Genomic DNA, 15426 nt, shown 5'->3' with positions numbered 1-15426 from the left:
AAAATACCTACACCTGCTCCCAATTCCACATCCTTTATAGCATCGACTCAAAGTCCTGGTATAGCAAACCTGCACAAATTAGGAATTTAAGCTTTTCTAGAGCTCTCCTATTCTTTTGATTAAGTCTAGGGCTTAGTTCTCAGTTTTTTTTCTGTTCTTTGGCTACTGAGGATGAGAATCTCGTTATATGTTTCCTGGGAGGCTTACTAGATTTTATAACTCCTAGCCTCTGATGGTTAATCATAAACAATCTCCATGTATTTGTTCTCTCCCAGATAGCTATCCAATTCTATAGTCCATATAACTACTAATACTTCCACATTTTTCAAATGCTTGATGGATGTCACTAACTGGTGCATTTATTTCTCCTCGTATATCATCCCAATTCACCACATATGAACACTGTACTGCTAACTTGTACCAGAGTCTACCACTCCTCTTATCATCTACTTTCTCTGGCAACTCTGGGTATCAGTAATCACTAACTGGTTCCCTGGGAAGTAAACTGTAAGATGAAAATTGGCATCCAGGAAGTTTACATAAGATAGAAATTAGCATGCAGGAGTGTTCTTGGGACCAACACCTGTGTGAAGAAAGGAAGGATACCGATTTGGGAGAGAAAATAGTAGGGCTACAGTACATACAGTGACAACAAGGTCAACCACGCAAGGAGTTCTGCAGCTTGGATGACCATTCAGAGCCAACTGGAGCTGGAGGAAAAAGCTGGACCTTAATATCCCCACCTTGAGCAGTCACTGGATCTAGGCTATTCCAGGAAAATGAGCCTCATTTGGGATGAGGCGGCTCTGTTCAACTGAGGTTATATTGTTGGACAGGGTCATGGCATCCACAATGGCCATGTTTTCAGAGATGCCTCATTAACATAACTTATCATTAACATAACATAACTTACCAGAAATGTTCCTCCTGTCCATCCTTCTCTTTAATTAACAGATCATCACTCTATTTATGTTCCTAATGGCATATACTGTGTACTACAATTATCTTATTTTTCATTCAATTGTTAAGCACTTTTATCCACCCTAAAGTATGGTTGTAGTTTATAGGACCCTTTCCTTACACCATATACAAAAATCAACTCTCTGGCAGAGATTTCCCGAAGATGCCAAAAGCAATTGCAACCAAAGCAAAAATTGACAAATGGGATCTAATTAAACTAAAGAGCTTCTGCACAGCAAAAGAAACTATCAACACAGTAAACAGACAACCCACAGAATAGGAGAAAAATGGTGCAAACTATGCATCTGACAAAGGTCTAATATCCAGCATCTATAAGAAACTTAATCAAATTTCCAAGAAAAAAATTCCATTAAAAAGTGGGCAAAGGACATGAACAGAGACTTTTCAAAAGAAGACATACATGTGGCCAAGAAGCATATGAAAAAAAGCTCAATATTGCTAATCATTAGAGAAATGCAAATCAAAACTACAATGAGTTACCATCTCATACCAGTCAGAAATAGCTATTATTAAAAAGTCAAAAAGTAACATACTGGTGAGGTTGCAGAGAAAAGGAAACGCTTATACATTGTTAGGGGAGTGTAAATTAGTTCAACCATTGTGGAAAGCAGTGTGGCAATTCCTCAAAGAGCTAAAAGCAGAACTACCATTTGACCCAGCAATCCCGTTACTGGGTATATACCCAAAGGAATAGAAATTGTTCTATCATAAAGACACAGGCACGTGTACATTCACTGCAGCACCACTCACAATAGCAAAGACATGCAATAAGCCTAAATGCCCATCCGTGGTAGACTGAATAAAGAAAATGTGGTACATATACACCAAGGAATACTACGCAGCCACAGAAAAGAACAAGATCATTTCCTTTGCAGGAACATGAATGGAACTGGAGGCCATCATCCTTAGCAAACTAACAAGGAACAGAAAAACAAATACCGCATGTTCTCACTTAAAAGTGGGAGCTAAATGATGAGAACACATGGACACAAAGAGGGGAACAACAGGCACTGGGACCTACCAGAGGGTAGAGGTTGGGAGAAAGGAGAGGAGCAGAAAAAATAACTATTGGGTACCAGGCTTAGTGTCACCTGGGTGACAAAATAATCTGGACATCAAACCATTATGACCCGAGTTTTTCGATATAACAAACCTTCACATGTACCCCTGAACATAAAATAAATGTTAAAGAAAAAAACAAAATCTACTTATATTCTGGAGGGAGGAGAAAGATGACACTTTTGATTATATACTATATATATTTTATCTTTCTCAAAGGAAGTAAACATGATGGCTATGACCTGTTATTAACATCTAATTTTTATTTTGGTATTTCCAGTAACAAGCATTTACAATGAACTGTAAACTAAGCTTCAGTTTCATCAAGAATAAAATATCTTTGAAACGATACCTTGCACAAATGTTTGATCTGGATACCTGCTATGAAATCAGTAGGTTCAGCTTCAAAATACTTGCTTTGCATTTTCTCATAAAATTGATTTTCTTCAGTTTTTTTCTCAGGTGGTTCCACAAACCGGTAAGAGCGCTACGAAGGGAAAAAAAATACAATCACTGCCATGGCACAGAAAGGAAGCACTAAACAATACTTTGGTCTGTTAGCTTTTGTATGGAGATGGATTGCACAAAATTTCTTGAAATTAAATTTTGGAGCTAATTGGCTAGTGTCTGAATACCCGGGGCATAAAACACGGACTTCTTTTTTTGTTTTTGAGACAGAGTCTTGCTTTGTTTCCCAGGCTGGAGTGCAATCTCGGCTCACTACAACCTCCACCTCCTGGGTTCAAGCAATTCTCCTGCCTCAGCCTCCCGAGTAGCTGGGACTGCAGGTGTGCACCACCACACCTGGCTAATTTTTGTATTTTCAGTGGAGACGTGGTTTTGCCATGTTGGCCAGAGTGGTCTCGAATTCCTGACCTCAGGTGATCCACCCTCCTTGGTCTCCCAAAGTGCTCGGATTACAGCATGAGCCATGGTGCCCAGCCGAAAAGCAGACTATTCTATTAAAATCGTAAGAGGCCGGGTGCAGTGGCTCACGCCTGTAATCTCAGCACTTTGGGAGGCCGAGGCGGGCAGATCACGAGGTCAGGAGATCGAGACCATCCTGGCTAACACGGTGAAACCCCGTCTCTAATAAAAATACAAAAAAAAAAAAAAAAATTAGCCGGGTGTGGTGGCAGGCGCCTGTAGTCCCAGCTCCTCGGGAGGCTGACACAGGAGAATGGCATGAACCCGGGAGGTGGAGCTTGCAGTGAGCCGAGATCGCACCACTGCACTGCAGCCTGGGTGACAGAGCGAGACTCCGTGTCAAAAAAAAAAAAAAAAAAAAAAAATCGTAAGAGACAAAAGAAAATCACTGAGAGATGAGGCCATAGCAAACAGTATTCTATTACTCTATTGGATCTTCTTTTCTGAGCAATACAGAAGTGAAAGATACTATGAAAAATTACTGAGAAGAGAGGGCAGGATGCAAATCCTCCCCATTTCTCTGAGGTTCTGACTCTAGGAGATCTGACCTAACCAAGGAAATAATGCAGGTGGTGTGTGCCCAGACATAACTAACCTCTCCTAGCATATAAAGACCCATCATATATTAATTTATTATTATTTTTTTTTTGAGATGGAGTTTTGTTCTTGCTGCCCAGGCTGGAGTGCAATGGTGCGATCTTGGTTCACTGCAACCTCCACCTCCTGGGTTCAAGCAATTCTCTTGCCTCAGCCTCCCAAGTAGCTGGGATTACAGGCACCCGCTACCACGCCCGGCTAATTTTTGTATTTTTAGTAGAAACGGAGTTTTGCCATGTTGGTCAGGCTGGTTTCAAACTCCTGACTTCAGGTGAGCCACCCGCCTTGGCCTTCCGAAGTGCTGGGATTACAGGCAGGAGCCACTGCATTGGCCCCATCATATATTAATTTCTTTATGCCAGAGTTTAATCTTTTATAAAACATTTTCCTATAAAAGTGATAGATTACTCATAATTGGTAAAGTTCGGGGTCTCAAGCTTTTTTTTTTTCTTGAGATGGAGTCTCGCTCTGTCACCCAGGCTGGAGTGCAATAGCACGATCTCAGCTCACTGCAACCTCTGCCTCCTGGGTTCAAGCGATTCTCCCGCCTCAGCCTCTCGAGTAGCTGGGATTACAGGCGCGCCACCACGCCTGGCTAATTTTTTGTATTTTTAGTAGAGACAGGGTTTCACCATGTTGGCCAGGCTGGTCTCGAACTCCCAACCTCAGGTGATCCACCTGCCTCAGCCTCCCAAAGTGCTGGGATTACCAGCGTGAGCTACCGTGCCCAGCTGGTCACAAGCTATCATCTACCGCTATTTATGTTTACCAGAGGGCTTAGAGTGTATTAGGAAAAGGCTAGTGAATTAGCATGGCTGGAGTGTAGATGAAAATGGTTCTTCCACCTGACCTACTGATTCTATTACAGACAGTGCTAAATAACTGATTGCTTTTATAAATATCACAAATGAAGTTCATAAGGACGGGTGCCTCTATCAATAACAGAAAAATTATAACTCACCTGTAAGAAAAAGTTCCATGGTTTGGGCACACCATAGCTTCCTGGAAAGACAGCTTCTATATACCAGGCCACAAGGCTATACAAGAAAGCATCAAATAAAAACATTCCCAGCACATAGGCAAAAAAAAAGTTATCCAGTGTAGTTGATGAGAAGATGTTATTCCATTTAAGTCCAATTCCTAAGACATAACAGGAGAGGTTTAATTTGGTGCCAACTGAGATTAAAAGTTATTTATCTATGTCATAATTAAATACTTAAGAAAATAATTGTGTTGATACTTTCTGGAGATTCCTACTAGATAGAGTCAGTCACTTTCTTGCACGCTTAGAATTTAGGTTGCCCCTGAGGGCATCTCAGTAAGTAATCAGGTAATGTGCTCCCCATTATACCCCAAACAAGCAAATAATTGGAAAAGACTGAAACAAAAATAAAATATAGCTGTGTGTGGTGGCTCACGCCTGTAATTCCAGCATTTTGGGAGGCTTAGGCAGGCAGATCACTGAGGTCAGGAGTTCAAGACCAGCCTGGCCAACGTGGCGAGACCCCGTTTCTACTAAAAATGCAAAAATTAGCTGAGTGTGGTGGCAGGCGCCTGTAATCCCAGCTACTCGGGAGACTGAGGCAGAAGAATCGCTTGAACCTGGAAGGCAGAGGTTGCAATGAGCTGAGATCGCACCACTGTACTCCAGCCTGGGCCACAGAACAAGACTCTATCTCAAAAAAAAAAATCATATATATGTAAGAAAAAGTTCCATGGCTGGGGCACGCCATAGCTTCATGGAAAGGCAGCTTCTATATACCAGGCCACAAGGCTATACAAGAAAGCATCAAATAAAAACATCCCCAGCACACAGGCAAAAAAATTTTTTTGATATATATGTATCAAAAAATCAGGAAAATAGGGTTTAACAAAAATAAACGGCTTATGGGTTGTTAAGACAGTGGCTCCTCTCTCTCCACCCCTACTCATGCCAAATATTAACTGAAATATAAAATTTTAGAAAAACATAATCATTGAAAAGTAGGGATAAATACTGAGCAAAAGACAGAAGACTAGAAGAATTCTTGCACAGATACTGTGCTGATAGTAAAAGGAAGGAGGATACTAAAAGCAGACTGTGTCACTTTCCATCTATCATTAGATAGCAGGTAGCAACTCCAAAAGAAGTGGGAAGAGGCTTGCAGGAAATTTTGGAAATACTAATACAGAATGCGGAAGCACTCATGTCTATAGGTGGTGGTAATAAAGTAATGCAATTCTTTGAAGAGCAGTTTAGCAATCTCAATCAATATTAGAATTATAAATATCCAATCAGATACCAAAGATATATCTACTAGAAACATTGTAAAAATTACAAGGTAAATACTCACTCCATGTTTCTGCATCAGCTAGAAATTTAACTCCCAATGCCATTGCAAAATTTGAGCTGAGACAGGCTGCCAGCTTCTGGATAAGTGTCATCTCTCCATAGTAGAGATGGAGGCCAGAAGCTGGAAAACAGACAGCGAAAAAAAACAAACCTCCCAAAGCAACTGCAATATTCACTGCAATTAAGAAGAAAATTATAAGGTCAATTTAAGCAATCTTCAAGAATCTAAAATGCAAACATTTTTGTTGATGATAAGTGCACTAAAATAAGTGTTGTGAGAAACAGAAATTTGTCTGTTTTATACAACATTGCTTCCCTCAGCACAGGGCTCTAATAAGATAAAATAGACAGCATGCAAAATTAGTGGGCAATATAAGCATGGAGATAAAAATCCTAAGAATGAATAAAAAATAAATGCTAAAGATCAAAAACACTGTAACCAAAATGAAGAATGCCTTTGAGGGGCTCTTTCATAGACTGCACATGGCTAAGGAAAGAATCTCTGAGCTTAGGGATATATGGATAAAAATCTCAAGAACTGTAAAGCAAAGAAAACAAAGACTGAAAAAAAAAGAACAGTAAAAAATATCCAAGAACCATGTGACAATTACAAAAGGTGTAACAAATGCATAATGAGTACATAAGAAGTAGAAAAAAGAAAGAAACAGAAGAAATATTTGACACAATAATGACTGCAAATTTCCCCCACATTAATGTCAGACACCACACCACAAATCCAGAAAACTCAGAGAACACCAAGCAGGATGAATGCCAGAAAACTTTAACTAGGCAAATCATTTTCAAGTTATAGAAAATCAAAGATAAAGAAAAAAAGTCCTGAAAAAAGCCAGAGGAAGAAAACACCTTACTTATAGAGGAACAAACATAAGAATTACATCCAACTTCTTTTTAGAAACAAAACCAGAAGAGGACTGAAATATTTAAGGTGTTGGAAGAAAAAAACTTCCAACCTAAATTCTGCACCCTGTGAAACTATCCTTTGAATGTAAAAGAGAAATAGACTTTCCTAGACAAACAAAAATTGAGGAAATTTGTTGCCAGTTCACCTGCCTTGCAAGAAACATTAAAAGAAATTCTTTAAAGAGAAGAAAAGTGAAACCTGAATCTCTTTATGTAGATTAGGTTAGGAACTCTAATCCACTTAAAGAAGAGCATCAAAGAAGTAATAAGCGAAGGTAACATAAAATCTTTTTTCCCCAATTTATTGGAAAATAACAATTGTATATATTTCAAGTGTATGATGTGATGATTTGATATATGTATACATTGTAAAATGATTACCACAATCAAGCTGATTGACACATCTATCATCTCATATTGTGTGTGTGGGGTCGGGTGGAGGGAGAATACTTAAGATTTACTCTGGATAAAGAAAATGTGGTACATACACACCATGCAATACTATGCAGCCACAAAAAGAATGAGATCATGTCCTTTGCGGGGACATGGATGGAGCTGGAGGCCATTATCCTTAGCAAACTAATACAGTAATGGAAAACCAAATACTGCATGTTCTTACTTATAAGTGGGAGCTAAACGATGAGAATGCATGGACATATAGAGGGGAACAACACACATGCAGGCCTTTTGGAGGGTGGAGAGTTGGAAGAGGAAGAGGATCAGGAAAAATAACTAATGGGTACTAGGATTAATATCTAGGTAATGAAATAATCTGTACAACAAACCCCCATGACACAAGTTCACCTATGTAACAAACCCACACTTGTGTCTCTGAACTTAATAAAAGTTAAAAAATTGAAGTATACAATATAGTATTATTAACTATTGTCATCATGATGTACATTTCTTGTTCTTAATTGATATAACAACTAAGAGTTCATTCACAAAAATAATATCAACAATGAATTTGATTATGTACACTTATGTATACATATATCTTAGGTATATGCATTTATGTATGTTTATATATAAATGAAATGAATGACAACCATGATAGGATGGGAGGAAGGAATTAGAATTATTTTGTTATTATAAGGTACTCACACTACCAGTAAAGTAGTATAGTGTTATTTTAAAATAATTTTGAATTAACTGTGAATGTATATTGCAAACTCTAGGGCAACAACTAAAAAAAGTAAAAAAAGAAAAAAGAAGTACAACTGATACACTAAGAAGGAGAGAAAATGGAATCATATAAAATGCTCAAGGAAAATCACAAAAGGCAGAGAAAGAGTGGGAGACAAAAATAGAAACAAAGAATAATGGCAACAAATAGAATACTATTGAACAAATATGGTAGATATTAATCTAACTATATTAATAATCACTTTGAATGTCAAAGGTCTAAATGCACCAATTAAAAGAGATTGTCAGAGGGGATTAGAAAAAAATAAGGCCCTATGATATGTTGTCTATAAGAAACCCACATTAACTATGAAAACCCATGTAGATTAAAAGCAAATGGGTGGAAAAAATATACCATGCTAACACTAATCAAAAGAAAGCAAGAATAGCCATATACATTACAGACTCAGCACACTTTAAAGTTAGTAAAGTTATCAAAGATGAAGAAGGGCATTACATAACAATAAATGGGTCAAATCTCCAAGAAGACATAACAATCTTTAAAGAGTATGCACTTAAGAGCAGACCATCAAAATACATGAGTGAAAAACTAATAGAACTCTGAGGAGAAAAAGCTGAATCCACTATCATAGTTGGAGACTTTCATAACCCTCTATCAGAAATAGACAGATCCAGCAGGCAGAAAATCAGTAACGACATAGCTGATCTCAACACCACCATCAATCAATAAGATATAATAAACATCTACAGGCTACTTCATTTAATGACAGCAGAATACAAATTGTTGTCAAGCTCACATGGAACATTCACCAGGACAGACCATATTCTGGGTCATAAAACACATCTTAACAAATGTAAAGGGACAAAAACCACACAATGTCTGTTCTCAAATCACATGACATTAAAATAGAAAATAAAAATAACTGAAAGATACTGGGAAATATCAAAACACATGGAGATTAAATGATATATTTCTAAATTATACTTGGGTCAAAGAAGAAATATCATGAGAAATTTTTGCATTGAAGGCATATATTAGAAAAGAAGAAAGATCTAAAACCAATAATCCTAAGTTTCTACCATAGGAAACTAGAAAAGGAAGAACAAATTAAATCCAAAGTAAGAGAAGAAAAGAAATGAGCATTAGAGTAGAAATTAATGACATTAAAAACAGGAGATCAGTAGAGAAAATTAATGAAACCAAAAGCTACTTGTTTGAAAATATTAATAAATCTTTAGGCATGCTAAGAAAAAAAGACAAAAATTAATAATATAGTAAAAAGATAAGTTTGCCAGGAGTTGGGTGATTATGATGTGTTAATACAGGTTTATCAATTGTAACAAATGTACTACTCTGATGTGGGATGCTGATAATGGGGGAGGCCATGCATGTGGGGAGCAGAAGGTTTACAGGAAACCTCTGTACCTTCATCTTAATTTTGCTTTTAATCTAAAACTGCTCTTAAAAATATCTTTTAAAAAAATTAGGAAGGGCCAAGAGTGGTGTCTCATGCCTGTGGTCCCAGCACTTTTGGAGGCTGAGGCAGGCAGATTGCTTGGGGCCAGGAGTTAGAGACCAGCCTGGGCAACATAGTGAAACCCCATCTCTACTAAAAAAATACAAAAATTAACCAGGCATGGTGGCACACGCCTGTAATCCCAGCTACTTGGGAGGCTGAGGCATGAGAATCACTTGAACCAGGAGGTGGAGCTTGCAGTGAGCCAAGATTGCACCACTGTACTCCAGCCTTGGCAACATAGCAAGACTCTGTCTCAAAAAAAAAAAAAAAAAAAAATTAGGAGATATTAGAAATTGCCAGATTAGCAAAAGCTAAGAAAATTTGCTAATAGAACTGCCCTATAATGTAGTTCTTTCAGCTGAATGAAAGGACATTAGATGGTAACATGAAGTCACATGAAAAAATAAAGAGCTCCAGTGAAGGTAACTACATAGGCAAATATAAAAGCCAGTGTTATGATAATGGTTTATTTTTCCTTCTACATGATTTAAAAGATAAATGCATAAAAAAATGATTCAAATATACAAACTGGTTGAAAGTGAAAGGATGGAAAAAGATACTCCATGAAAATAACAAAAAGAGATCAGGGTGGTTATATGAATATCAGACAAAATAGACTTTAAGTAAAAATATTGTGAGAAAATTTCAATAACTATAAAAAATCAGAATGCGCTAACAGTTACAGAAGAAGAGACACACATGACTCATATTAGTAACACACAGCTTCATTAACAACTGGGAAATGTAGATTTAAATTGCTATGCGATAACATTTCATATCCCTAATTTGGCACAATTAAAAGCTTGGCAATTCTAAATACTGGCAAGAATATGGAGCATGAGGAATTCTCATCTCCTTCTAGTGAGGCTGTAAATTCATAAAGTTCATTTTGCATGTGAGCCCTCAATGGGAAAAGAAACAATTTTTCTTGGTCTTTGTATATTAGACATGGTACAAGTTCAGATATCCACATTTTTTTTTTTTTTTTTGAGACGGACTCTTACTCTGTTCCCCAGGCTGGAGTGCAGTGGCACGATCTCGGCTCACTGCAACCTCCATCTCCCAGGTTCAGGTGACTCTCCTGCCTCAGCCTCCTGAGTAACTGGGATTACAGGTGCCCACCACCACACATGGCTAATTTTTGTATTTTCAATAGAGACGGAGTTTCACCATGCTGGCCAGGTTGGTATCGAAGTCCTGACTTCAAGTGATCCACCCACCTCAGCCTCCCAAAGTGCTGGGATTACAAGTGTGAGCCACCATGCCCAGTCACAGATATCCAAAAATGTTAACAAATGAATGAATGTATAGCTGCATCCACTGACTTGACTTCCTATTCATTCCCATCTTCAAATCCTTCACAAACCTACCTCAATTGAAGCATAGCATTTCCAGGCCTATCTCAACCTGCAATATCTTTTTTTTTTTTTTTTTTTTTTTTGATGTTGTCTCGCTCTGTCCCCCAGGCTGGAGTGCAGTGGCGCCATCTCGGCTCACTGCAAGCTCCGCCTCCCGGGTTCACGCCATTCTCCTGCCTCAGCCTCCTGAGTAGCTGGGACTACAAGCGCCCGCCACCATGCCTGGCTAATTTTTTTTGTATTTTCAGTAGAGACGAGGTTTCACCGTGTTAGCCAGGATGGTCTCGATTTCCTGACCTCGTGATCTGCCCGCCTCGGCCTCCCAAAGTGCTGGGATTACAGGCATGAGCCACCGCGCCTGGCCTCGACCTGGAATATCTTAATCCATTTCCTTTTTTTTTTTTTTAAATGTATACACTATGCTTTGTTAATTTTCATTGTTCTCTGCATGTCTTCTTATGATGGTTCATTTTATGTGTCAACTTGACTCTCCATGGAGTATACAGATTAAACATTATTTCTGGGTGTGTCTGTGAGGAGGTTGCCAAATGAGATAAGCATTTGAATCAGTGGACTCAGTAAAGCAGGTGGTCCTCCCCAGTGTGGGCAGGCATCATCCAATCTGTTGAGGGCCTGAAAAGAACAAAAGGGTGGAGGAAGGGGGAATTCGCTCTCATTTCTTCCTTGTTGCCTGCTTGACTGGGACATTAGTCTGTTCCAGCCTTTGAACTGGGATTTACACCATCACCTCCCCTGGTTCTCAGGCCTTCAGAGTCAGACTGGAATTATACCACTGGTTTTCCTGGGTCCCCAGTTGTACTCTGCAAATCATGTGACCCTGACTAATGTATTTTATAAACTACTTTTTGTGCATATAATATTCATGTCCCCAAGGTCAATATTAGCTCTGTGGGGCAGACAGTATATTTCAGATACATAGGCTGGGCACAGTGGCTCATGCCTGTAATCCCAGCACTTTGTGGGGCTGAGAAAGGTGGATCACCTGAGGTCAGGAGTTCAAGACCAGCCTGGCCAACATGGTGAAACCCCGTCTCTACTAAAAATACAAAAATTAGCCGGACATGGTGCCAGGCGCCTGTAGTTCCAGCTACTCGGGAGGATGAGGCAGGAGAATCGCTTGAACCCGGGAGGTGGAGGTGGCAGTGAGCCGAGATTGAGCCACTGCACTCCAGCCTGGGCCACAGAGTGAGACTCTGTCTCAAAACAAACAAACAAACAAACAAAACAGTAAAGAAAGCAAAACAAAAACACACAAATACACAGAAGACACACAATGAGGATCTATTAATTAAGTGCAAGAACCCTTTCTTTCATTGAAGTAGTACTGCCATTTTCTTTCTCTTCGCATATATCACTCTCATCATCAGATACTAGCAAACATCAGTCCCTCCAGTGGAATATACGGAAGCCATCTCCATCTCAACCCTTCCAGGGGTTGGACAAATACCATATATGAAGTAGCAGCTAAAGGTTAGAAAGAACACAGACATGATCTTATTTTGGTTTTTGTCTTTTTTCACATGTATCCTGTGCTACGTTAATTGTCATTGCTCTCTTCATTCCCTTCCAAATCATTTCACGTGTACATGATATTTGTCTTTTCGGTTAGAGTGTGTAAACAGAGGCTGTAGATGAGTTGGCAGCTAAAGTGTAGTTACTGAGAATATTTTACCACTGGAATCTCGGACTCACCTCTACTGAAGAAAGTGCTAACCATAAAGCTGAAGCATATTGTGGCGATGACATAAAACAGCAAAAAGATAAAGATGAGCGTTGGGTCACTGCTTTGGATGACTGGTGCAGGTTCAACCTAGCAAAACAATTAGGAAACCAGTTTAGTCATGCTGTAAGTGGTATCACACCAAAACCAAAGAGGAAAAATGAAACATCCACAAGTATTTTAATAGTCTTAGTGAAACTGATGACTCTGCTCAGTGAGATGGAGAGTTAACAATTTATTTCCTACAGATGGCCCATCCCTCTAGGTCTAAAGTTTTGTTTGCTGAGAGACTAAGCAGTCTCTGAGTTTCCACTGTGGAGTCGACAAAAGCCACATTTTCATCCCCTAGAAACCCGAGGCCCATCTGGCCCCACACCATGTTTCTACTTTCCCTCTCAAAGTTTATCCACAACGTGCTGCAGCCAAATAGACACTTGCCTTGACAAAGAAAATTATGCACATAAAAATGATGATAATAAAATACAAAGAGAGGAACGTGAAGAAATAGGCTGCCCAGAGCATCCAATTACTGACTCCTATCATGAGCTGGTACTCCTGTGGGAGAGTTGATAGAAATCAGATATCATGTAAAATAATACATCCATACAGTGCCTTAGAGTTTTCAGAATACATTCACAAATATTATCTAGTTTAATGTCTACAGTCAAAATGGGTTAAATAATGAGTGTTATCATCTCCATTAATCTATCCATAAAGGATAGAATCAGGGCTCAGAAAGTCAAGAAGCTTCATCAAAATGAGTCAGCTAGTGAGTGGCAGTACTGTGATTCTTAAAAGCCCAGAGATCATCTCCCCAGTAATTCACCTTATATTGTTAAGACATGAAAAACACTTAAGTGAAGCTATAAACCACTTATATTAACATCTCCTTTCTTTTTATGTCCTCACCCAGAAGGTATTTAAAAAATTTAAATACATTTTAATTCACTCACAATGGTTAGAAACAAACATTAAAAATAAGATAAAAAGGAAGAAAAAGCTCACAAAATTTTAGCAATAATCTTTACGAACTATCCATTTTCTTTAGAGGTAGTTGTTTATAGATAGATGTGGTATTTCAAGTTTTAACAAAAAAACTTGAATATAATATATAAGTCTGATAGAAGATTCAAATAAGTGATATAAGTTTTCAGAGGCTATTTTAAATATTTTTACTGAATTTTATTGATATGTCAATATTAAATTCTATGGCTTTAGTCTGTATAAGGGCAGATATCTGTATCTGCCTGGCACATAGAAGGTGTTTAATAAATGTTTGCTGAATAAATGAATGAATGAATGTGAGAATCTTCGGAAATGCATATTTTTCAAAGTTTTAAAAAATGAATACAGGACCACGTTATTACTTATAGGGGACAAAAATAGAGAGATAAAGTGTCTCTTTTAAGTTTTCTAGGGATCAGTGCTAGAACCAGACTTAACAAATTAAACAATTTTTCAATTTGTTCAATTTTAATTGAACAATTAAAATGACAAAGTATATTTAACAAAAGAAGTGCAAGAGTTCTACACAGAAAACTATAAGAAAGAAATGGAAAGAAATTAAATCATAGTAAATGGAAAGATGTCTCACTTACATGATCAGAAGACTCCATATTGTTAAGATGGTAATACCCCTCAATTTGTCCTACAGATTGAATACGATTCCTTTCAAAATCTCTGTGGTTATTTTACATAGATTGACAAGCATATCTTTTTTCTTTTTCTTTTTTTTTTTTTTTTTGAGACACAGTCTTGCTGTCACCTAGGCTGGAGTGCAGTGGTGCAATCTCAGCTCACTGCAACCTCCGCCTCCTGGGTTCAAGATCAATAAGGAAACAGAGAGAGCCCATTTAACCTAACATACACAGAGCATGCCACCCAACAAAAACAGAACACAGATTTTTCTCAAGTGTGCATAGAACATATCCAGGGTAAACCATGTTACTCCACAAAACAAATTTTATTACATTTAAAAAGACTGAAATCATACAAAGTATATTTTCTTATCACAAAGGAATAAAACTAGAAAACAATAGCAAAAGGAAAACTGGAAAATACATAAATATATGGAAATTAAGCAAAACACTCTTAACCAACCAACAGATAAATGAAGAAATCAGAAGAAAATGTAGCAACTGCCTTGAGACAAATAAAAACAAAACCACAACATACTAAAACTTGTGAGATGCAGTGAAAGCAGTACTCAGAGGGAAATTTATAGCTGTAAATACCTACATTAAAGAAAAATAAAAATTTCAAATAAATAACCTAACTTTACACCTTAAGGAATTAGACAAGTAAAGTATACATAAATTTAGCAGAAAAAAGGAATTGAGATAAATAGAGAATAGGTAAATAATAGAGAAATTCAACAAAACCAACAGTTAATAATTTGAAAAGATCAACAAATTGACAAACTTTTAGCCAGACTAAGAAAAATTGAGAAGACTCAAATAACTAAAACCAGAAATGAAAGTGAGAGCATTACTTCTGATTTTACAGAAATAAAAAGGATGATCTCAGAGTACTATGAACAACTGCATGCCAAAATATTGAATAACATAGATGAAATGAACAAATTTGTAGGAACATACAACTACCAAGCCTGAGTCATGAAGAAATACAAAATCTGAACTGACTTATAACTAGTAAGGACATAAAATCAGTAATCAAACCACTCAACAAGGAACAATCCTGCACCAGAGGGCTTTACTGGTGAATTCTACCAAATATTTAAAGAAGAATAAACAATAATCCTTTTCAAACTCTTCCAGAAAACTGAAATGGAGGTAACACTTTCTAACTCATTTTATGAGACCAGGATTACCCTGATAGCAAAGC

General features: G+C 37.8%; 1 protein-coding gene across 1 annotated transcript in view; it reads right to left on the bottom strand.

Annotated features, from left to right (window-relative positions):
* The window catches only part of LOC109024650 (phospholipid-transporting ATPase ABCA3), a 92560-nt gene that overhangs the window by 15878 nt on the left and 61256 nt on the right, over positions 1 to 15426 (bottom strand). Inside the window, exons 7-10 of the mRNA XM_055365436.2 lie at positions 12555 to 12672; positions 5898 to 6071; positions 4526 to 4704; positions 2393 to 2527 (exon numbers count right to left, since the gene is read on the bottom strand). Coding sequence (XP_055221411.2) covers positions 2393 to 2527; positions 4526 to 4704; positions 5898 to 6071; positions 12555 to 12672 — 606 coding nt within the window. The remainder of the gene's footprint in view (positions 1 to 2392; positions 2528 to 4525; positions 4705 to 5897; positions 6072 to 12554; positions 12673 to 15426) is intronic.

Source organism: Gorilla gorilla, chromosome 18 (genome assembly GCF_029281585.2).
Source record: "Gorilla gorilla gorilla isolate KB3781 chromosome 18, NHGRI_mGorGor1-v2.1_pri, whole genome shotgun sequence".
Lineage (NCBI taxonomy): Eukaryota > Metazoa > Chordata > Mammalia > Primates > Hominidae > Gorilla > Gorilla gorilla.
Note: the sequence above shows the minus strand (reverse complement) of the source record. Positions and strands in the feature narration are given on the sequence as shown.